At 39.9% G+C, this 23467-nt stretch overlaps 1 protein-coding gene across 1 annotated transcript in view; it reads right to left on the bottom strand.

Moving 5' to 3' along the window:
- Positions 1-23467, bottom strand: part of EIF3H (eukaryotic translation initiation factor 3 subunit H) — a 124114-nt gene that overhangs the window by 88824 nt on the left and 11823 nt on the right. The window contains exon 2 of the mRNA XM_065398055.1: positions 12778-12934. Coding sequence (XP_065254127.1) covers positions 12778-12934 — 157 coding nt within the window. The remainder of the gene's footprint in view (positions 1-12777; positions 12935-23467) is intronic.

The raw sequence follows: 23467 nt of genomic DNA, 5'->3' as shown, positions 1-23467 counted from the left end.
ATTGAATTAAATGCTGAGCATCAAGATTGCTCCATCACTTTAAGTACTGTCCCTATAGCCTTGAAAGTCCAGCAATGCATTAATAAAGGAATGTGTGTATATATTTCATGTAACACTAGCTACCCGGAAAAATAATTGTTTGCATACAATTTTAAAAGCTACATAAGCAGCCTTTGCTGGGATAAAGCCCATTTAAATGAGCTATTCTGAGAAGATCCATGTTAAGGATTATGTTTCCCTCTCTACTTCAGTCACTGATAGAGTCAAATCTGCTGAAAAGAAAAAGCTTGCTAAACAGAGAGGAAAGCTGATGTTCTGCTTCTAACACAAATCTTTGAAGCAAAAAATCCTGATCTATATAGTTCTTCAGCACCTGCAGTATTAAACTGATTTAGTCTGCTGAAAAAAGAGACAGTGAGTTATTGGATCTGTATTTAATTCAATGCACTTTATAACATATTTTAGGAATTCAGTTGTATAAAACGGTATCTGAACCTTATCAGATGAAAATAGTTTTTCCCTTTTTTTTTTGCAAGCCCTGGGTTTCATGGCTGAGAAAATAAATTAGTCTCTGATTCTTGTAAGCTGGGTAAGAGTGCCCCCTAATGGGGATTTTAATGTAAGACTGTTTCCCCAGATATTATTTTTTTTATTATTAAATTGTATGCCACCCAATGTTCTAATAAACTGGGTGGATTTTTTTTTTAAAAAGTAAAAGTTAAAATATAAAACAAAAACTAAAGTATTTGAAAGAAAAGCAACAGTCTAACAGTATTTCTGGTTACTAAGAAAATGTTTGGGTGAGTCTTCAGGGACAAGTGAGCTCTGTATTTTTTGGGGTGCAGTCCAAGGCTAACAGTAATTTATCTAACCCTTTTAAAAGGAATGTTACCATTGACTGATATGGAATAATAAAGGACACATTCCTTGGAAGCACTGGCCAGAAAAGCTATCAAGCAATACACATGCAACTTTGTGAACAAATGCATGCCTGCAGTTGTGTGACCATTATAGTATCAATATTAGTTTCCTCTCAGGAACCAGATTCAGAATTCACAGATTATTGTGCAAAGCACTGGGCAACAGGGGTGGGATCAGAAGCACGCAAAAGGTCTTTACTCAAATGTGTTACACAACTCATTATGGACAGATGGAGCAAATTTTGATACCAACATTTCTATACATTCTAGGGCATAAAAACCATCTTAAAAAAAATTTCTGATAGGTCAACAAAGAAACGAACAAGTATGCAAAGGACTTAGAAGTTCAACTATCAAAAGAAGCAGACCCCTTTTCTATTACAACCATTAGAACAGTTTGTGAAGGAGTCCTGAACAAGCCTATAAAAGATTTGATAATAAACTGTCTACTTCTCAGGATTTTTTTTGTCAACTGCATCTTATCTACAATTTTGAATTCTCAAGGTGTGCAATGCAGAATGTATTAAAAGTAGCTTAAACATGGCCACATCACTACCTGGTGCACTCTTGCCAACTACCTGTAACTGGCAAATTGGTGTGTCAACACAGAAATACACGTACATGATCCAACACAGCCTTGTTCACCAAAATATTGTGGACACATTTAAAAAGTGTGGATTTTCAGCAGGAGATAGAACTGTGGTTCAGATCAGAGGGAGTTCCGGTTAATTGGGGGCAAGTGGAGTGGAGACAGTAGATAAAATTATTTTACTATAATTGGATTTTTGCTTCTCAATTGCAGATGTTCCTTCGTCTTTGAATGACAGGAAGCATTGAGCAATTAAAGGCAGCTATTTTGGTTAACTGTTGTACCTAAATGCAGAAATTCAGTCAGGGTAAAGTTATTTCTGTGCCCTCAGAGCACAGATTCATGACTGATGAGATATAAACTAGCAATTCCCACACAGAACAAGTATGTTTCCAATGGGACGAAGCATGGTCTTGTGGGTAAAATATTGGACTGGAAGTCGGGAGATGTGAGTTTATTTCTTGGTTCAGCCACACACCTCCTGTGCAAGATACTTAAATCCACCCTGTAACTCAGTTGCAATGTTTAAAATGGATAAATCCTTCCTTACCTCTCAGACATGCTGAGACAATAAAATCCATTAATAACTGAGGCACTCAACTACTATAGTAATAAGCAGACTAATGAAATAGAAAGACGACTAGGTGGGGGGATGGAAAAAAGCTGGATATGACTACTAAATTGCTCCAACCTGGTAATTTTGGAACATGTAAGTGGCTCTTAGGCATCGTGCTCTTTGGGGGGCAAGTTGGGGTGGGGACTGTGTTTAACTTCAGAGAGCAGGGAGTCTAGTGAAACACACCATCCTTCCCACAATTCGCCTCTCAAAAAGCCAGATCCCCAGGAGCCATTTACATGCTCCCAAATTACCAGGCTGGACTGATTTAAATAAAGAAGAAAGTGGAAAGTCTTGATTTATATCATCAATTTTAATCAACTTTTTTAATTGGTACTTTAATTATTTTCTAAATAAAGATGCATTCTCACTGGTTATAGAACATTAAAATATGTTGATTTACAGTTAAACAGAGCCTTTTGGTACATCTTTTTGCTGCCTAGGTTGGTACACTATAACTATATATATGTAAGCAATTATATAGTTTAATATTTTCATATTCTTATTAACTGTACATTTTAGTATGTTAGAAAATGGTGAATGATATATTATTAGATAAATAGGTTTACTTTGAAAAAGAAAATAAATAAAATTAAAAACATCCAATTTAAATAAAAAATCCCCCTTTTCTTATTTTTTCCATAAAAAAAGTCAGATTTTTTGTTCACCCTTCAGATTACCAATTTCCTACTAGTGAATAGCCACAGGCCTACAAAGGTGTCCTAAGGCTTCCTGAACCAAAAACAGAACAGAAGAGAATGTTACACCCTTGACCATCTTGTCGGAGAGGAAAAGATGAGAAACTGATTTAAGACAATTAGTTCAAATATAATCAAAGACCCTCTTTTGGGAGAGATCTGGTAGTTAAAAGGATGCTAAATTGCATTACACTAACTGGTCCCGGGCAAGCAACCCCCTATTGCCAACCACCAATGGATTTATTAAGAAATTGAAGTCTCCAGTGCTCCTTAGAAAGGAAGCAAATTGTGGCGACACATTTGGGGAAGCAAGAAATATTGAAGAGAAGCGGGAAATCCAGAGTAACTTTCTTTCTGTAAAAACTTTAAAAATGGTTGTGCCTATTTAAGTTCACTTAAGGCCAAGAACAACAAATGGGCAGGTGGGGAAAATTTAAGTGAGACCCGAAAACGGCAAGCTCTAATTCCAAAAGACAAGACAAAAAAAGGTCAGGATTGTAGAATCCCACAACAACTTGATCATGGATAGGGAAAAAGACAAAATTGACTGATAGACTTAATCAGTCCACCATTACCAAGGTCCCAAATACCTAGCCCTGGACAGAACCTGAACAGTGACAGTGCTTAGAACTCTGGCAGTATATGGAACTCTGTCTACAACAGGACTCTCCCAGCACTACCACCAGTAGAACAGAAATGGCATTGACAATAGGAAGTTGTTGCAAATTTTCCTTTTTGCAAACAAGTGCTGAGCATTAGCTCCCCCAAGAGAAATGGCAGCTAGCTTGCCAGTTGTTGGAATGGGCAGGCCTCTGCCCTATTAAAACCTTTCCCCCCGATTTAATACAGTACAGACAATCCAACACAGTTAAGCCACAAAGTGAAGGGTACACTTTGGGAATTCTTACACATCCCCAGAGCACCAGATACTACACGGCTCCCAGCCCCGGAGTGGTGGGCAGCGCACAGCCCCCCCCCCCCCCCCCAGCCCTGGAGGGGCTCCCCCCCAGTCCAGCAGCACTGGGCAGCCCCAGCTATCCCAAGTCCCAGGCACCCTAGCCTCAGCAGGCTTCCCTTCCTGGAAGAAGGGCAGCCTACCTGGGCTGGGGCCAACTAGCAACAAGACGGGAGGGCACCTCCGGACGGAGCTTAGGTGGGGCCACACGGGGCTGTTTGGGCAGTCTCAGCCTTCCCCTGCCTATTAGACGCCCATGTCCTTGCAGCTCACTGTTCATTGAGGTCTTTTGCTTCCACGAGGATCAGCTATCAGGGAGCACTGTACCAATAAGCTTCAAGCCATGCAAGAATGGCCCTGAGGCATAAAGTACTGCCACCCTCTGGATGACTACCAGGTCAGAAAAAATAAGTACAGTCAGATCTTTGTAAAGTTTGCTGTGGAGCAAATGCTCTGTTTAAAACTTCATTCTGCTTTATCCATCCTCAAAAGAAAGGAAACGAGGAAACCACAACTGAAGGCAACAGAAAGACTGGGGAAGGATATTATAACAATAAGAAGCCTATAATGCCACACAAATGTTGCCTTAGACACTGTTGCCAGAGGCATACCCAGTTACACACTGGTGTACTGATTATACAAAATAAGTATTTTTAATGTTAATACTTAACAGTTCTCTAGATCATCATACAGTATTCCAAGTACTTTTTAATATAACTCATCTTCACAACCTGTGAGAGGAAGCCAAAGCATCATCAAAAATTTTACAGATGGAAAAACAAAAGGATCATATTTTACCTGTTAATGGTATTTTTTGGATAAACAAGGTTAATCTAGTGAAAACCCATGTAGTTAAACAGGGAAAGGGACCCAAATCCCAGCATTTTTGACCATTGTATCATTGTGTCTCAAGCACGCAGCTTCCACAGGCATGATTACTATAGCACTTAACAATAGAGTGTATCTTCAAAGACAGGAGAAGAAGCAAGGCACACCTGGTTGAAATAAATGTTTCAGAAAGGCCTTTCATGAAAACTTAAAGCGCATAACATTCCCAAAAATTGTATACTCCAATAGTAGCAGTCGTAGTCCATAAAAGGAAAATATATTTTATTCAATACAGTGCAAAAAAGCTCCACTAAGTGAACAGCAGCATAACCAAGTGCAAGGAATTAGACTTCACTTATCCCTCAGAAATACCATTTATAGTTAAGAAAAACAGCATTGTCCCAGAGGAACAGGTATGTCTAAAGTGTGATCTGAAAGAAAGATGAAGAAAACACCTTTTCTGTAGCCTCAAATTGCGAAGGGAAGTAGACTTTAGCCCAGATAGGGCTTGAAAGGTATTTTCTAGCACCTCAAAACGGAAAGTTTCCCTTGGAAAGGCACACAAAGAAAGACTCGGCAACTTCACCTCTTGAGTACTGTCTGAACCAACAATCAGTTGAACTGTGTCTCAAAGAGGTCTGAATAGATTTTTTTAGATAGATTCAACTCATTCATCTGATGGTACCTTTCCAAAGTGAAAGATCTGTGCTGTGAGCAGCAACTTCAGTAGTTTTGAACAGTGTTGTGCGGGGTTGATAAGAGATTTTTTTAAAAAAAGGTAAAAATGAACCTATTTAAAATTATATGTGAAATTATGCCAATATATGTTAAGGCCTAATATATTAAAATCATTTAAACTAAATTAACAAAAAAAGTTAAGCAATACATGTTTTTAAAAGTTCCATTATTGCACTGATGGAAGACACTAGTTAAGAAGCTGGGACCATAGTTTGCTGAAGTGCTAAACACTCTTTTGATGATAGGAGCCTCCTTGCAGGTGCACAGAGAATATCTTTTTCATTTCAGTTTGTTCAGCTAGTTCGGTTCAACGATTAGATCATTCAAGTTAAGAAACCGATTGAGAGTTGAAAAAGCAAGAAAGCTTATTTTCTTCTTTCAAAACATGAACAGTTAGGTGTGAGCATGGAATCTACTAGTTCTAAAATCTTGAGGCACTTGGTGACCAGAAACAGTCAGTTCAATTAACTACAGGTATTTCCTTTATTTTGTCTGATTTAAATGCAAACCATCTTTTGATAAATCAACTGTTTTTTCTTATGTATCCAGCACAATAAGGATAGTTTTAATTAAAACAAACATTTTAAAATGCTATTTTCGTGCATTTTAATGGCATTCCAATTTCCAAATAGTTTGAAAGAAAATTGAAGTCTTAAAAGAAAATACATCATTCATTATATTCTAAAAAAAAATGTTAAACTTAAGAATCTGAATAAATTTATTTAAGCAAATATAAGCTTAACATACATGTATATATTGTATCCTCTTAGTTAGCAAAACATGTCAAGTTTAGTGTGCCACAGCTGTATTTAGTTGCAAATTAATACGTTGTATGGGTTACTAAACAATGAGAGTCAACCTTTCTTTAAGAAAATAAAGAAAACAAATGCAAAACAAGATTAAAATAGATTATTTAAATCAAGGTTTCCTGCTTGCTGATTTAAATCTATCCATCCTGGTGTCGTATAATACCAAAGAACAGGGGTTCTCAACCTTTTTCTTTCTGAGCCCTCTCCCCCCCCCCCCCCCAAACAGAACATAAAAACTCCACGGCCCACTTTTGCCACAACAACTGGTTTTCTGCATATAAAAGCCAGGGCCGGTGTTAGGTGGTAGCAATCAAGGCAGTTGCCTGGGGCCCCAATCCACAGGGCCCCCAAAAAGCTAAGTTGCTCAGGCTTTGGCTTCAGCCCCAGGTGGCGGGCTCAGGGCCCTGCCCTTCAGTCCCATGCGGTGGGACTTTGACTTTCTGCCCTGTGCCCCAGCGAGTATAACGCTGGCCCTGCTTGGAAGACCCCCAGAAACCTGCTCACAGCCCCCCTGGGGACCCCAGGCCCCTGGTTGAGAACCACTGCCAAAGAGCATATGAACTAAATTCACTGTAACTGTACTTGACGGCCAACAATATGGCTCCAGAACTTTCAAAAAGTCCTCTTCCAAGCAACTACAGTCTGGAGTTCTCAACATTACACCCCATTCAGTGGATTTTCCTTCATCTAATTCACATGCAATCAACTAAGCCTCACCTTTAACTTTCTAGAACACACAGCTTGTTAGATATTCCTCTCCAAAGAAGTTGTGTGATGGAGCAAGTCCACAAGCTCCTGAGTGGGTGATTTCAGGAAAAGTCCCCACATTTTTTTAATCTTTTAGAGAACTTTTTCCCCAAACAAAAGCCATATTTTCTGTTCTAAACTTACAATCTCCTGCTTTTTCCAATACATAGCCACTAAAGAGCTCTACCCTCTTTGGATATGGTGAATACCTCACATCAGGACTCTCAGACATTTGTTATCAGAGTGAGGATGTTTGCTTCCTTAAACTTCACAAGTCTGAGCAAACTGAATCCGTAGAGAACCATTTCAGAATTACAGTAGCATCTACTAGAAAGTAACACTAATTTTCTTTTACATCTTTTAGGAAACAAAATATTCAAATACAGATTTCCTTGCACTCTTAACACAACAAAGAGAAAGTATATTTGCAAAATGGCTATTAACTCAATTGAGTTCCCAAATTAAGCTTTGTTTAAAACACCCCATTTGAATAGAAATATTTTCAAGATTAAAAAAAAAATTCCAGTTAAACTTTAATCTTGAATGTTTTCTGCAGCATTATAAATGCGAACAGCACTGTTCTAGTACAACAGAACTAGAAAAGGGACTGATTATAAATTAAAGTAACACTAGCTGCTCCAGTTTTATTACTTTTTATATTTCATTCTGCTTAAGTAAACAGAAAAATGCACAAGGCAATTACATGTTTTATTAATTTTTTATTAATACAAGATGTTATTGGCAACCAAGGAAGCAAGTTTTATATAAAATGACCTCAACATCTTTCAACATTTCTGTATTTCAAACCTACCTATTCAGAAACTGACAAGAGTCTAACTTAGACTCCTGGCTCAAGACCGCTCTCAATCAATTCCTTGCCCATAGGATTTTGCACACAGAGAAGTATTCTTTGCATTATTTTAGAATGGGATCCCTAGGTCCTAGCTCCACCAGTCTCCTATTTCAGCCTCAAATCTGTGCAATTTTAGATATCAGGGGAGTTCTGGCTCTTTAAAAGATAGGCTTGCACCACTTTCTCCTGTAGATCAAGCAAAGCTACCTCTACTTTTAAGACTAACAGATGTATTGGAGCATAAGCTTTCGTGGGTGAATGCTCACTTCGTCGGATGCATGACATGCATCCGACGAAGTGGGCATTCACCCACGAAAGATTATGCTCCAATACATCTGTTAGTCTTAAAGGTACCACAGGACTCTCTGTTGCTTTTTACAGATCCAGACTAACACAGCTACCCCTCTGATACTTCCTCTACTTGTATTTCACCTTCCTCTATGTAAACTTCATCCTCCAGATGTGATGATCCCATGTACCCAACATCATAAGTTGCAATCAGTTTGGAAAAATGTTTGTTTTTTACATGTTACTCAATGACCAATGGTGAATGACATCAACTTCTGGAGCTTTTCCCTCTTTCACTGATGGTCCCGATAAACCTGAAAACTACAGTCAAAGAACTCCACCAGCTCATGGTCATAATAAGAACACAAGAATGGACATACTGGTCCATCTAGCCCAGTACTCTGTCTTCTGACACTGGCCAACGCCAGGTGTTTCAGAGAAAATAAACAGAACAGGTAATCATCATATGATTCATCCCCCGTTGCCCATTCCCATCTTCTGGCAAACAGAGGCTAGGGACATCATCCCTGCCCATCCTGGCTAATAGCCATTGATGGACCTGTCCTCCATGAACGTATCTAGTGCTTTTTTGAACCCTGTTATAGTCTTCGCCTTCACAACATCCTCTGGCAAAGAGTTCCACAGGTTGACTGTGAATTGTGTGAAGAAATACTTCCTTTTATTTGTTTTAAACCTGCTGCCTATTAATTTCATTTGGTGACCCCTAGTTCTTGTGTTATGAGGAGTAAATACTTCCTTATTTACTTTCTCCACACCAGTCATGATTTTATAGATCTCTATCAGATCCCCCCTTTAGTCATCTCTTTTCCAAGCTGAAAAGTCCAAGTCTTATTAATCGCATCGTATGAAAGCTATTCCACAACCCTAATCATTTTTGTTGCCTTTTTCTGAAACTTTTCCAATTCCAATATATCTTTTTTGAGATGAGGCAATCAGACCTGCATCCAGTATTCAAGATGTTGGCATAACATGGATTTATACAGAGGCAATATGATATTTTCTGTCTTCTTATCTGCCCTTTTCCTAATGATTCTCAAAACTGTTAGCTTTTTTGACTGCCACTGCACATTGAGTGGATGTTTTCAGAGAACTATCCACAATGACTCCAAGATCTCTTTCTTCAGTGGTAACAGCTAATTTAGACCCCATCATTTTATATGTATAGTTGGGATTATGTTTTCCAGTGTGCATTACTCTGCATTTAACAACACTGAATTTCATCTGCCATTTTGTTGTCCAGTCACCCAAGTTTGTGAAACCCCTTTGTAACTCTTCACAGTCTGCTTTCGATTTAACTATCTTGAGTAGTTTTGTGTCATCTGAAAATTTTGCCATATCATTATTTACCCTTTTTTCCAGATCATTTATGAATATGCTGAATAGTACTGGTCCAAATACAGACCCCTGGAGGATACCACTATTTACCTCTCTCCATTCTGAAAACTGACCATTTATTCATGTCCTTTGCTTCCTATCTTTTAACCAGTTACTGATCCATCAGAGGACCTCCCCTCTTATCACATGACAGCTTACTTTGCTTAAGAGCCTTTGGTGAGGGACCTTGTCAAAGGCTTTGTCAGGGTTCCTTCCCCACTCTGAACTCTAGGGTACAGATGTGGGGACCCGCATAAAAGCCCCCTAAGCTTATTTACCACCTTAGGTTAACAGTAAGCTGCCACCACCAAGCGTGTTCCAAATCTTAGGGAAGAGCCACTTGGAACTCTGCCTTTCCCCAAATATTTCCCAAGTCTCTAACCCCCCCTTTCCTGGGCAGATTTGAAACTAATTCCTCTCCTCCTCCCCCCCCCCCCCCCCAAGTCCTTACACCCCTTTTCCTGGGTGAAAGGAAAGGCTTGAGAGTATACCCTCACCAATTAGTCCTGGTGAACACAGATCCAAAACCCTTGGATCTTAAAACAATGAAAAATCAATCAAGTTCTTAAAAGAAGAATTTTAATTAAAGAAAAGGTAAAAATCATCTCTGTAAAATCAAGATGGAAAATAACTTTACAGGGTAATCAGATTCAAAGAGCCCAGAGGAACCCCCTCTAGCCTTAGGTTCAAGGTTACAGCAAACAGAGGTAAACCCTCTAGCAAAGGAACATTTACAAGTTGAGAAAACAAAGATAAAACTAACACACCTTGCCTGGCTGTTACTTAAAAGTTTGAAATATGAGAGACTTTTGCAGAAAGATTTGGAGAACATGGATTGATGTCTGGTCCCTCTTAGTCTCAAGAGCGAACACTCCCCCCCCCAAAAAGAGCACAAACAAATGCCTTCCCCCCCCACCAAGATTTGAAAGTATCTTGTCCCCTTATTGGTCCTGTGGGTCAGGTGTCAGCCAGGTTATCTGAACTTCTTAACCCTTTACAGGTAAAAGGATTTTGGTGTCTCTGGCCAGGAGGGATTTTATAGTATTGTTCACAGGAAGGTTGTTGCCCTTCCTTTTATAGTTATGACAGGCTTTCTGAAAATCTAAGTAAACTATAGCCACTGGACCATCCTTGTTGACCCCCCTCTAAGAATTCTAATAGATTGGTGAAGCATGATTTCCCTTTACAAAAACCATGTTGACTCTTCCCCAACAAATTGCGTTCATGTGTGTGGCTGATAATTCTGTTCTTTACTACAGTTTCAACCTATTTGCCTGGTAGTGAAGTTAGGCTTACTGGCCTGCAATTGCCATGATCCCTCTGGAGCCTTTTTTAAAAATTGGCATCACATTAGCTACGTGTGTAATGCATGGAGTACTAGCAGAGGGCCCATGCCTGGTTATACTGTGAAGTGATAGAGGAGGAATCCTGTCTCTGAACAGCCAACTCAGACTTCTCTCCACAGACTACAGCTTTCATACCTTCCTACAGGTCTATGGGGAAATCGTCATCTGACTGGCAACCTAGTGCCTCAGCCTATCCATCAAGCAGAGATCTTATCCCTCCATGTAACTAAAGGGCAAGGTGCTGATAGAATCCTCCAACCTGTGTGTATCTGAGAGCTAACTCAGAAACTGCTCCATGCTAGTTCTGCAACTTTCACCCTTCCAGCACTGTCCCTATCCCAAAAGAAAGAAAGGGAAGGGTTGAAGACTCTCTGGGTGAGATAAAGAGAAAGAATGATATCCTTTTGTTTGTGAGAAGGAAGAAGTATTAAATGTCTTGTCTGGGGAAGGAAAGAAATGAAATGCTGGGATCTGTTCTCCTTTCAGTTGGTCTCTTTTTTCCTGAATTTATGCAAATGTATGGAAGATATAGAAAATTAATGCAAGATTACATAAATTTTCAGTGTATTGTATTTTACATTGAGGCTGTTGGCAGGTATGCAAGTGAGACTTCTCTTCTGGGATACCTATGCCTGTACAGGAAAGGAGAGGAATCCTTTTGAGTGGCTGGCAACATGGGGAAGGAGAGGAGGAGGCAGTTTGGTGCTCTTGCTCCTGGTCACTCTTCTGTTCAGCATACCCCTATCAGAGGGGAAACAAATGGGCTGGACCTGTACCTTGGTTTTTTGGTGCCTTTTCACATTGGCAAGAGAAGGGTGCTCTGTGGGCAGCTGAAAAGGCACTTGCACTGGGCTGGCTACTTCTATAGCAGTTTTTCTGAATTCTTTTGCAATAATATACCCTTTTTTTCGCTCATAGAGCTCTCATGTAATGGTGAATTATCTGAGTCCACAGCAGATGGAACAACTGACTTTATCAAGCTCCAAAATAAAATCACACGGCCAGTTTCACTAGCATATTTTACAGGTATGAACTACTTGGCAGGAGCACATCACTGAATTGTAAGAAGAGTAAATAACTACAGTCATTTTAAGATTGTTACAATTGCTTTCACAAATTGAGTTGTCAAAATTAGGTAGAACAAGCACCATTTCCACCACACTCAGGTTAAATGAATGACTACTTTGAAGATATTGCTTTGTTAAACCTAATTCATATGTTAGGATGGCACAATCAACTTAAAATTAATCACTGAAAGTGTTTCAATTAGTATAAGTAACAAGATACTATTATAAAGATTAAAACAAACTCGCTTTAGTTTTCTTTATCCATTTGACATTTGTGTAGTTAGTGTTACTGTCTCCTGTAAATAGTAAGAAATTACTGATCAGCAGAGGAACATAGGTGCAGGTGTGAACACCTGAAGCTTTTTTTTTTTTTTTTTTTTAATTCATTTTAAATTGTCAAGATTTCAAATTGACAATGCCCCTTAACCTACAAACCCTTGCACTTCAGACTTCCAATAAGTATTTAATAAGAGCTTCTCTATATTTACAGGCATAACTCTCCATGTGGATACTTATCCCAGAATTTTCTAGAATTTGAGTGTCCATACAGGGGAGTTATTCCAGTGTAACTATAGCAGTTTGGGTAGTTATGCCTGTGTATTACCCATGTAGATAGCCCCTAAGTCAGATATACAGGATGGGAGCTTTACGTGTAAGTTCTGGAAATGCATTATAAGTTCTTATTTCAGTCAAAAAAAACCCAAACCTTGTAACAAGTGTGAGTGAAGTTTCCAGCCATACTTGTCATTGTGCGTGTGTCTGTGTCTGTCTGTCTTTTATTTTGGTTAGGTGGGTGTTGTGTGTGGAGGGTTTTTTTGGAGGGGGGAGGTTGTTTGTTTTTTAAATAAATCAGTATACTTTGGCTTTTTTTGTGTGACAAAGAGACTGTAAATCCAACACCCTAGTTTAGACAAACTGCATGTCTTACCTTCATCAAAGTCTGCATCATCTTCTGTGTGCTGAGGGAATGGAAAGCAGTTGGTGATTTCAAGCCTGTCATCCACCACAAGTCCCAGCAGCACTCCCTGGACCACCTCATTCCCCTGTCCTTCTTCTTGGTAATGCTTAATAATCTTTAACACAACCTAAAAATCAAGAACAAAAAGCAGAATATGAAAGCCTCTTCTGTATTGTCTTTAAATTCGTATAACAAATTATTTAAGTAAGTTATCCGAAATGGTAGCTGAAGACCAAATGAACTACAGGCTTAAAATGCCAGCAGAAAGTCCTACACAAGAAGCTACACAAAAAAGTTGCATTGTATCTTTACCTAAGACATTTCACTGAATTTAATATAGGCCAGCAGACTGGATCTCAAGGTAAATTAAAGGGGAAGTATTGAAGACCACTAAAGGGACATAGGAAAACAGTTTTTTTTAAAACAAAGATCAATTTGCTGCTCTCTTGTTGCAGTAACTATTAAATACCCTCTTGCAGGGGCTATAATCACCCCCTTTCCCCCCCCCCCCGCCCCCGAAGCAGTGCAGGAGATGGGAAGTGCAACTGACTATCAAAAAGCAGTGAAAATGATTATGCACAAACCAGTCAGAAGCACAGTTTTAAAAAGGCAGAAAAATATTTCTCAAATTTTCAGAGGTAGGGCTTTTAAGGATTACTTTTAACAATATCAGTTACAAAACTGAAATGGAAATATGACATACTGAAGGTGTTCCTTAAAAACATTTAGTCTTAAGACCAATAACAGAGAAGCCAAGTGGCATAAACAAGGGAGAAAATACACTTAAAAGCAGATATGAAAGTATGTAAACGACTTAGTAAAAAAGGATTGTCATTACAATTCTCACATCCCTCCCAACTCTGAATACTACAATAAAGTATCCCCATGTGATGAAGACTTGATATTGTAGATTATAATATTATGTTTTCAACTGCTGGTTTGAGACTAGCTCAGAGACAAACTATGGGGTCAATTCATGCTGTTAATTACACTTAAAAAAGACAAAGTGTAGAGTAACAATAGCTACTGGCACAGATGCGTACATGTACAGACAATAAGGATGATGCTAAGTCAAGCTCAAGTGGACTTTATTTCACCGAGGTCTAAGGTCTAATCCATCCAAGCAAAAGCAAGCTAGAAATGCTTGATGGCCCTGTTAACAAAGCACTATTGATCTTTGTGTCTGTAGGCAAACCAACTACCATAATGGATTTCTGCTCTACCATTGTGTGAGAACAGATTTTGCATAAATACTGCCCTTACAGATTCAATGAACATTCTACATGAACACAAGTCCACATTTACATGGCAGGAACATATATTTCATTGCACACTAAATAATGAAGCAAAAGGTTATGTTCGTGACAACCATTTTAAAACATCTGTAATGATTTACACTACCTACAGCATGGTGGTAATGAAAAACATTCACAGCACAGGAAAACCAAATGCAAATACACAGTATATATTCCCTTCTTGAGGGGAAAAGGGGGAATCCTTAAAGTTTTATGGGAAGTTTTTTGTTCAGGGTAAGGGCGGAAATAAGGGCTGAAGTGAAAGAAGAAAAGGGGGAAATGCTTCTTCAAACAAATGTGCTGTAAATATTAAATAGGGTGAACCAAGCCACACAATGCAGCGTGGGAGACTGCATAGCTTACGGGATTAGTTTCAGGATACAAAGCTTTTCATCTCCGGTGCTTCATTTCCATGTCTAGGTAGTCACTTTGGGCAAAGGTGCAGGTACATATTTAAATGCCAAAAATGAGGCTACTTTGAAAGCTTGAAAGAAAAAAAAAATTACCATTTAATGAAGTGGAATTTAATATCTTTGCTGAAAGGTAACATCAAATGGTTTTAACTAACTTATGCCATTTGTTCTCTAGTCACATCTATCAGGGTTTTAAACCAAATATGCCTTTTTGTTTTTCCATGAACTATCACTATTCCGTGAGAAATGCTCCACCTCCATTAATTGTAAGGATGCTGCAATACTTCAGGATAGGCTTGCTGGGACAGATCAAATTTCCAGTGGAGAGCTATCTATCTTGTGATAGAACCTGTAAATAATAGCACTGAATTGGGCGTAGAGTATAAGATGCTATTTACTGCATGATTAAACATATGCAGAGTATTTTAAGTGTCATATTTCCAACATTTCTCTATTTTTGCTCTTCAATTTTTTATGTTCTCTTGCACTCTGTTGGCCTTCCCACTAACCTTTGATATGATTTTTCACTACAATATTTCACTGCAGCATTTCTGATAAAGATGCCAACTGTTCACATTTTATCTTCTAGTAGCCTATATCACTCTATAAAAACACCATTACAGTAGACAGAGCACCTGCTATAACAATGCAATCCCTGAATCTTCTTATTGAAATACAGAAATACAGAAAGTGAGAGACTACCAGAACTCCAAATGGTAACCATGTATCCTAATGCATCCTGAACTCACACATTAATGTGCTATTCTAGTAAGAGACCTGCATGAGGCAATGTTCTAAGCTCAACTCCATTAGCACACTCCAGGCAGCAACATGTTTTTCTGCCTTAGCTACTGACTAAGACACAAGGTGCTTGAGGTAATATGTTTTATTGGACTCTCTTCTGTTGGAGAGAGAGACATGCTTTCGAAAGCTCTGTGAAACTCAAAAGCATCTCTCTTCTCTCTCTCTCTCTCTCTCTCTCCCCCCCTCCCCAAATAGAAGTTGATCCAATAAAAGATATCACCTCACCAACTCTGTCTCTAATATCCTGGGACCAAACTTGCTACAACATTGCATATTAGCTACTGATTGTCTGTTTTGAAATAAAGAGCATAAAATGTAACAAATAAAAAAATGTGCCCCATGAAAATGCAGACATCTCATTCTTGTTACACTTTTGTTTTTATAAGACTCCAACAGTTTTAAGTAATACCTAATGTATAATACTTGGTGAATAGTTGACGTTTAAAGAGGCACTGCAAGACATGCTGCTATCCAAACACTGCTACAAAACTGATAAGGAGACATCCTGACATCCAGTATTTTCATGCCTTCCTCCCTCCTCCCCCCCAAAAAAACCAAAAACAAAAAACCTTTAAATGTAAAGGTATACCCAAATTTATTTGATAATCATAGCAAGACTGAGGGTCAGCTTTGAACATTTAACTGGTCATTTCCTTTGTTTGCAAGCTATGTATTTGCAATTATGAGTGGCTTTCTTCAGTTCTCCTTAAACTCCTTCCCAAGTGACAAACTACAGTGGAAAAAAGCCACTTTTGTATTAAAATAAGGGGGCAAAGGAGTTACACCAGTATAATTATCAGTTTAAATTCACACCTCAAGAGTATACTGATATGACTTTCCCATACAGACAAGTTTTCAGGTAATCAAGTCTCAGATATTTCTCTCTTTACAACTTGTGCTACAAATCTTCCGTTCACACCACTGAAATCAGCTTACTGATCCGTTCAAACTGTCACAGGTGAAAAGCCAACTGCTATTATTAGAAATAAGTATGTATATCATTAACACCTATTAGTACTATGTATACTGTCATTTGTGACCTGGCAGAAAAGTATGCCAGTAACTATTAAGGCTCTATCCACATCAGATTAATAGTAAAGGTTTTAAACAAAAAGTTTAGACTTTAAATCTAGTCTCTTTTTTAAAGACTGGTTAATGGTAGAGCAGGCACTGGAAGCTTTGTAATGTACACGAGGCTTAAGGAAATTTTCTGAAATTCTCTCTGTTGCTAACATCAGATTAGCTCCACCAGCATTAGAAATGGCAAGAGGCCTCTTAGACATGCTGCCAGTAGTTAGTTGGGTTTTGTGTGCGTGCCCACACACCTTGTCACATAGCCCTACTCAAAGCTAATTTAATTGATGTTTCATACACCAGCTGCTCATCTGCACAAGTGCTCCCAACATTGCTAATACTTAGCACTACGCTTTACACATAGACCCAGGCCTCCGGAGATGCTGCTTGTGGAATACTTTCTCAAGTTTTATAACATTTTAATATCCTAGTTTATTTCATTGCTGTCAAATAGCAAGAAGCTATAGATGTAATAAGCCTTCAGATGGCACCTAAGTGCAAGCTGCCAAGTTCTAGCCCATCAGCAGCCTAGATGTCCATGAACCAGAGTAGTGCATGACAGTTGGGAGGAACCAGGAGGCAGATGCCATCTTGGGTGAAGTGCGGGGAGGGTTTGTGGAAGGAAGGAAGGACTGTCTTGCTCTGGGTGCAGGCATCCAGGTAACAGGACTGTGACAGACACTGCTAGACTGGGGCTGGTGGTGAGCACACGTGTCCCAAGGGAAGGTGGAGGCCGAGTAGCTGAGACGCAACAATCCCACCAGGCTGCAGGTCCAGACTGAGCAGCCACTGGGCAGCTACGTCACCAGGCTAGAGCATCTCAGCTGTGTGTGCACCACTTGTGGGATTAGAGGCCTCAGGTGGGGTTAAGATGTTTGGTACCTCCGCTAGTAGGGGAAGGGATTGTGCCATTGTTTCACTGTAGTAGTTAAATTCCCCGAAGCTCCCCCATTCAACCCGTTGGTCTTTCCCGGTCCCCTTGCCTAATATTCTTTCATATAAATGATCAGGGTCCTCTGTGCGTAATTGGGTTTTGTGTCAGGAGTTTCTGGGCCCCCATAAGCAAAGGAGGCAAATGCCCAACCCAGAGAGGAACAGGTGCAGGCTCACTACCTGAGGACATCAAGCAGCACTTGTGTCCAGCTCAGAGGGGTTTGACCACATTTTAATATCCTATTTTAATGTGTTGCTCTCAAATATCAAGCAGATAAACTAAACCTATCTAGGCTTGTATGTTGAATTTTAGTAGTTACAGCAGATCCTTCCTGTAGAGGAGGCATAGCTGAGCGGTGGTTACCACCTCAGCTGGATACAAGAACCAGGACTTCCTTGGCCAATGCAGGACTCTCTCTCTCACTTCTGTTTGTTTATTTTTTTATTTGCTTTTAAAAAAATTGTCCTGGAGAAGAATGAACAGAAAAAGAAAGTCATGCTTTTGGCCATGGGAGAAAGTGCATGATTGTAGTGATGGCCTATTAATAAGGCTAAGATTTTGTCACAGATATTTTTAGTAAAGTCACAGGCAAAAAAGAACAATTCACGGAAGCCGTGACTTGTCCATGACGTTTACTAAAAATATCTGGGACAAAATAGGAATCTACAGATGCCCACACCGCCTGAAGGTGGGCAGCTGCGCAGGGGCTGTGGGCCACCCCTGATGCCTGCAGCTCCAGGGGTCCCCCCACTGCCCAGGGGGCTGGGAGCTGTGGGCTACCCCCACCACCCACAGCTCCGGTGGCCTGTGACGGCTGGGAGCTCGGGGGGTTCCCTGCTGTGGCCGGGAGCTCGGGGGTTCCCCCACCGGCCAGGAGCTCTGCGGACACCCCCCGGGAGCCTGGTGCCCCCTGGGAGCTCGGGGGTTCCCCCGCGAGCTGTGTGGTATCCCGGCGGCCAGGAGCTGCGGGGGCCACAAGGTGCAGCGGGGGTACCCCGCAGCTCCCGGCCCTGCGGACAGTGGGGTACCCTGCAGCTCCCCACCGCTGAAGTCACGCAGGTCGCTGGAGGTCACAGATTCCATGACTTCAGCGAACTTTGTGACTAAATCGTAGCCTTACCTATGAATCATGCCAATATTGATCAGCATGATAGTCTCATTGTTTCCTTGTACTCCCCATCTATAGTCTCTTTGTCTTTGATTGTAAGCAATTAGGGGTAGGGACCGGTTTTTTGTTCTTCACTGGTATAGAACCAAGCACCATGGGGTCTGGGTTTCTGTAGTAGAGCTCCTAGGTGCTATGATTGTAATAATCTCTTCATCTGGTATAAGGTTCTGGTACCGCTGCTGGATCCTGAATACAAACAGGTGCATTGACGGGCTGGAAACCTAAGGCCAGACTCTCCACTTGAAGAACTTAGGGTGGAAATTCCACTCCTGGGTCCATTCTTTTCCTGCTTAACCAGATGTCACGTTTATTTCCTCTTTATGGGTCGTGGTAGGGAGTACAGACTATTTTCTCCTCCCTCCTTTGATCAGGAACAGTCAAGATTAGAAGCACATAGCACGGTTCTGATACCTGCTACCTCTTTTAGTGATAAAAAAACACTGCCAATGTGTTGTAATACATCACCGGCACATCAGGACTGGAGTTACAGTTCTTAGGACATCTTTGACTGCTCTGAGCTTTGGCCAATTGATATTATGTGGGAGGGCTCTTCTTCCATTAACTTTGGATGTCAGCTTCCCTGAATGAGCGTCCCTGCTTTTGGAGCTGGCATAGGATTTCTCCTCTAACCCTCTCTAATTCTGACATACTCTGGCCCTCTGAGTATCCCTTTACAAGGGGACAAGGAGAAGACACATGTGGAACCTCACTCAACAGTATGTTGGGGCAATAGACCATCATTCTGATCAGAGACAGAGCCCTGATAGATGTGACTGGAGAACAAATGGCCTCATGACTTCAGGCCACCAGCTTCTGAATCCTGTCCTTTAAAAGAAATAAACTTCTGTGACACGACAATTCCCAGAAGCAGTATATATTGCAAGGAATCATTTGGCTTCTGGTGGTGCTGACACATTCATGTTATTCCAGAATAGAACTTGGGTCCTACAACAGCTGCTCTGGGGGCCTTTTCCAGGAAAGGTGCTAGGATGAGCAGGTCATTTTAGAATGGGTATGGATCTTGACCCCTTTTTCTAATCAACGAAAAACATATTAAACTAATACTTTGAAGACACCCTTACAGAGGCAGGTGGACCAAAGGTGCAGCATGAAGAACACCTGATGATACAAAAATTAAAAAATCCTTTTGGCAATTGCTTTTCTGGGTTTAATTCAGGGTCTCCATCCTGAACTGTGGCTTCTGAAGGAATCTGTTCAAGAACTTCAAGTTGAGCACTCCTTTTTTGGGACACTTGGTGCCAGGACAAGGTACTAAGTCTTGTTCTCTGGGAGATCCATTATCCAAATTTGAAGAAGATAATACACTGCAGTCTTTATACTCGGTGTTTCAATTGGTTGGAGGAATAATCTTGGTTTTGGTGTTGCATTTAATTTTAATGGTGTAACCCTGGCTGCCTAAATTGGGGGGGGGGTGCTTTTTTCAAATATAGTATTGATCTAATGCTTTGATAATTCCTGCCACTTGCTCCCCAATTGGCCCAACCTGGACTCTCTCTTTCTTGAAGGATGCAGAGTTTTCCTGTAGTATCTCCTCCATAGCTCATGCCAGTTTGATCACTCTCTTGCAACTCATGGATGGATCAAAAGAGTGCCAAGACCTATAACAGCGTCTGTTTTGGGCTACAAGGCTCTCAGATTTTTATTTTATTTTTATTTAAAGGCGGTTTCCATGGCAGTTCTGTCTACAGTCACTAAAGAACCTGCCCCCGGGACATTCAGTAGTAAACAGTCCTTATTTTCCCTGGGGATTGGCCTTCCATAGCATTAGGCAGAGCTGGTGTTGTGAGAGTTACATAACTCATTGCTCATACTGAGCATCTCAAGGTTTGTTTTTTGTGGGGTTTTTTTTGTTTGTTCATTTGTTTTTTCTTTTTTTGGAGGGGGAGAGAAGGACAATCTGCCATGACTGATCAGGAGATGTTTTTCACCGAAGGCTCCCAGTCCAGAGGACTTCTGAATTTTAATGGCACAGTGGGCAAAAGGGAGTCTGACCACCCACACATGGCTATAGCCAAGACATGGAAGCATTAGATGCATGAAAGGCTGCTAAGGTGGCTTTGCTTTTATTATTTTAAATAAAGACTTGCAATTTCTTTAACCAAACATGAGGATTGTGTGAACTTTTGGGGAGTATAAATCAGAACATTTACTTCGGAACGGATTCAAGTCAACTTCTCTCCAATGTTTCTTTTCTCAGGGCCTTATCTGGAAGGATACACACAGTCTGCATAATACTCCTGAGGATGGTTTAAAAACATTATTAAAAAGCCTAAGTGAGGTGGTTGTTCTGTGGGCTCTGACCCCAAGACCAAAAAAAATCTGGCCTTTCTCCCAGGAAAATAAATATGAGGACCCCTCTGAACTTTGAGACCTTTCCTCTTCCTTTTAGAGCCTTTATTCTTGGAAAGTTTGTGTTATGGTCAAGTGGAAGAGAAAGACAAGAAGGAAGAGGATCCCTGTGCCTCTTGTTCCTTGTTTTACTGGGAAAACAGAGCCTTAAAAATGTCCACTGTTGAGGAGTGACTTCTGTGGTCAAAATCTTGAGTGTCCTTCCCATAAATCTTTTAACTTTCCTTCTCAATTTCAAAGTTTCGTAGGGGGGAGTGATCAACCTCTCAGGTCTCAAAGTGTACCCTGTTTTATGGAGTTTTTCCTCCTTATCTATAGGCCAGAGGTAGAGTGGCCTCCATCCTGAGACAACAAGATAGCACTGAAAAGGGAAGCTGAAGGGAGAACTGCACCTGCTGCTGTATATAGAAATAAGTGGAACCCTAGTAAAGCTCACTTTTGAGACAATCTCTAAGTGAGCTCCTTGAATTTTATAGATGCTCCCTACTTGAGGGAGGGACAGAGGAAGCCTTCATATGGTGAATCCATGTTGTCTCACAGTGACCATGGTGCCTGGAGGGGCTACACTGAGCATGCTTACTCAGGGCAAACTGCAAGGAATAGGACAGACAATCCCCAAAACTGGTGATTTATTTATATTTAGATTCACAAGCCAACAACAAAACAGCTACCGCACTGGTTACCAAGAAGCCAAAATACAGTTCCCTTTAAGCAATCCAGCCCTTGGGCTCCCACTCAGAGAGCCAAGTTTAATACAGTGAGTGGTTACTAAAAAAACCTTATTCATATAAAGTACTACCAATCCCAAGAGATCAGACACATTGCCTACCAGGCCAACGAATATTTCAGATCTCACCCAAATATACACTTACAGGCAATCCTTATTAACTAAATCTAAGATTTAGGTTTGGTCACTCTAAGCCTGCAGTAACTGAAAGGTCTGGTATCTGTCTCCAAGGTCCTGCAAACAAGAGTCAGACCCATTGTAACCGATCTGTGGACTTATCCTGTGAAGAATCCAATCTGTGTGCAACTTCAAACATCTGCAGAGCCTACTGATAAGGATACTTATATGATGCAGAATACCTGTCCACTATGAGATGAGATAACCGATTTCATATAGACATATCTAGATGTCAGCATATATCCACAACTCTCCCAAACACACAGCTTCCTACTTGTCCTATTATCAAAACAGATTAAAAATTGCAGACATTCAAGTTACAAATCTTGAGCAACAGTAAATCTTGAAGGTTATTTTTACATTTTGAGTAATAAATATTATTTAGCACATTGAAACTCAATTTCACATTTTAGTTTTAGAATCTATTCTAGGGCTGGCAAATGATTAAAAAAATAATCTCAATTAATCATGAGATTAAAAACAGTCATGATCACAGTTTTAATTGCACTGTTAAACAATAACAGAATACCAATTTAAATTTATTGTATTTTTGGATTTTTTCTACATTTTCAAATATATTGATTTCAGTTACAACACGGAAAATACAGTGCTCATTTTATATTATTTTTTATTACAAATATTTGCACAAGTACTATAGTGCAATCTCTATCGTGAAAGTGCAACTTACAAATGTAGAATTTTTTTTTAACATAACTGCACTCAAAAACCTAACAATGTACAACTTTAGAGCCTACAAGTCAAAGCATGAAGGGGCATATGAATGTTTATCATACCTGGCACCTAAATACCTTGCAATGCTAGCTACGACAGTGCCATGAGAACGCCTGTTCTCACTTTCAGGTGACATCGTAAATAAGAAGTGGGCAGCATTATCTCCCGTAAATATACACAAACTTTTTTATCTTAGCGATCGGCTGAACAAGAAGTAGGACTGAATGGACTTGTATGAGGTGAACTGAAAAATACTATTTCTTTTATCTTTTTTTACAGTGCAAATATTTGTAATAAAAATTATTAAGTGTATTAAAAAAAAAATGGAGATTTACCGATCTCATAGAACTGGAAGGGACCTTGAAAGGTCATTGAGTCCAGCCTCCTGCCTTCACTAGCAGGACCAAGTACTGATTTTGCCCCAGATCCCTAAGTGGCCCCCTCGAAGATTGAACTCACAACCCTGGGTTTAGCAGGCCAATGCTCAAACCACTGAGCTATCCCTCCCCCCTGTGTTGTAACTGAAATCAACCAATGTAGAAAAACATCCAAAAATATTTATAATAAATTTAAATTGGTATTCTATTAACAGTGCAATTAAAATTTTAATCGTTAATTTTTTTTTGCATTAATTGCATGATTAACTGTGATTAATTGACCGCCCTAATCTATTCCTTTTAAAAATGACTTCCAGAGAAAAAAGTTGTCATTTTAACTGTTTTGATATATAAAAGGTGCCTGATTTTTTTTTAAATGGTACTTGGGATTTGGTTTGGGTTTTATCTTTCAAATAGCAAAACCATATTGTCTTCCATGTTTTTGTTAGAGGAACACTGACTTGGATTGGGAGCCCTGAGTTTTTGGTTGAAGGAGCCACGGATGCTAATCTTTCATAGAGTGTGCTTTTCCTCATCTCGGTCCAGAGTTTGAGTTAGTGCCTTCCAGGTATCATGAAACTTGTTTAAG

The sequence above is a fragment of the Emys orbicularis genome, chromosome 2, assembly GCF_028017835.1.
Source record: "Emys orbicularis isolate rEmyOrb1 chromosome 2, rEmyOrb1.hap1, whole genome shotgun sequence".
Lineage (NCBI taxonomy): Eukaryota > Metazoa > Chordata > Testudines > Emydidae > Emys > Emys orbicularis.
This window is presented reverse-complemented; position numbering and strand designations above follow the sequence as displayed.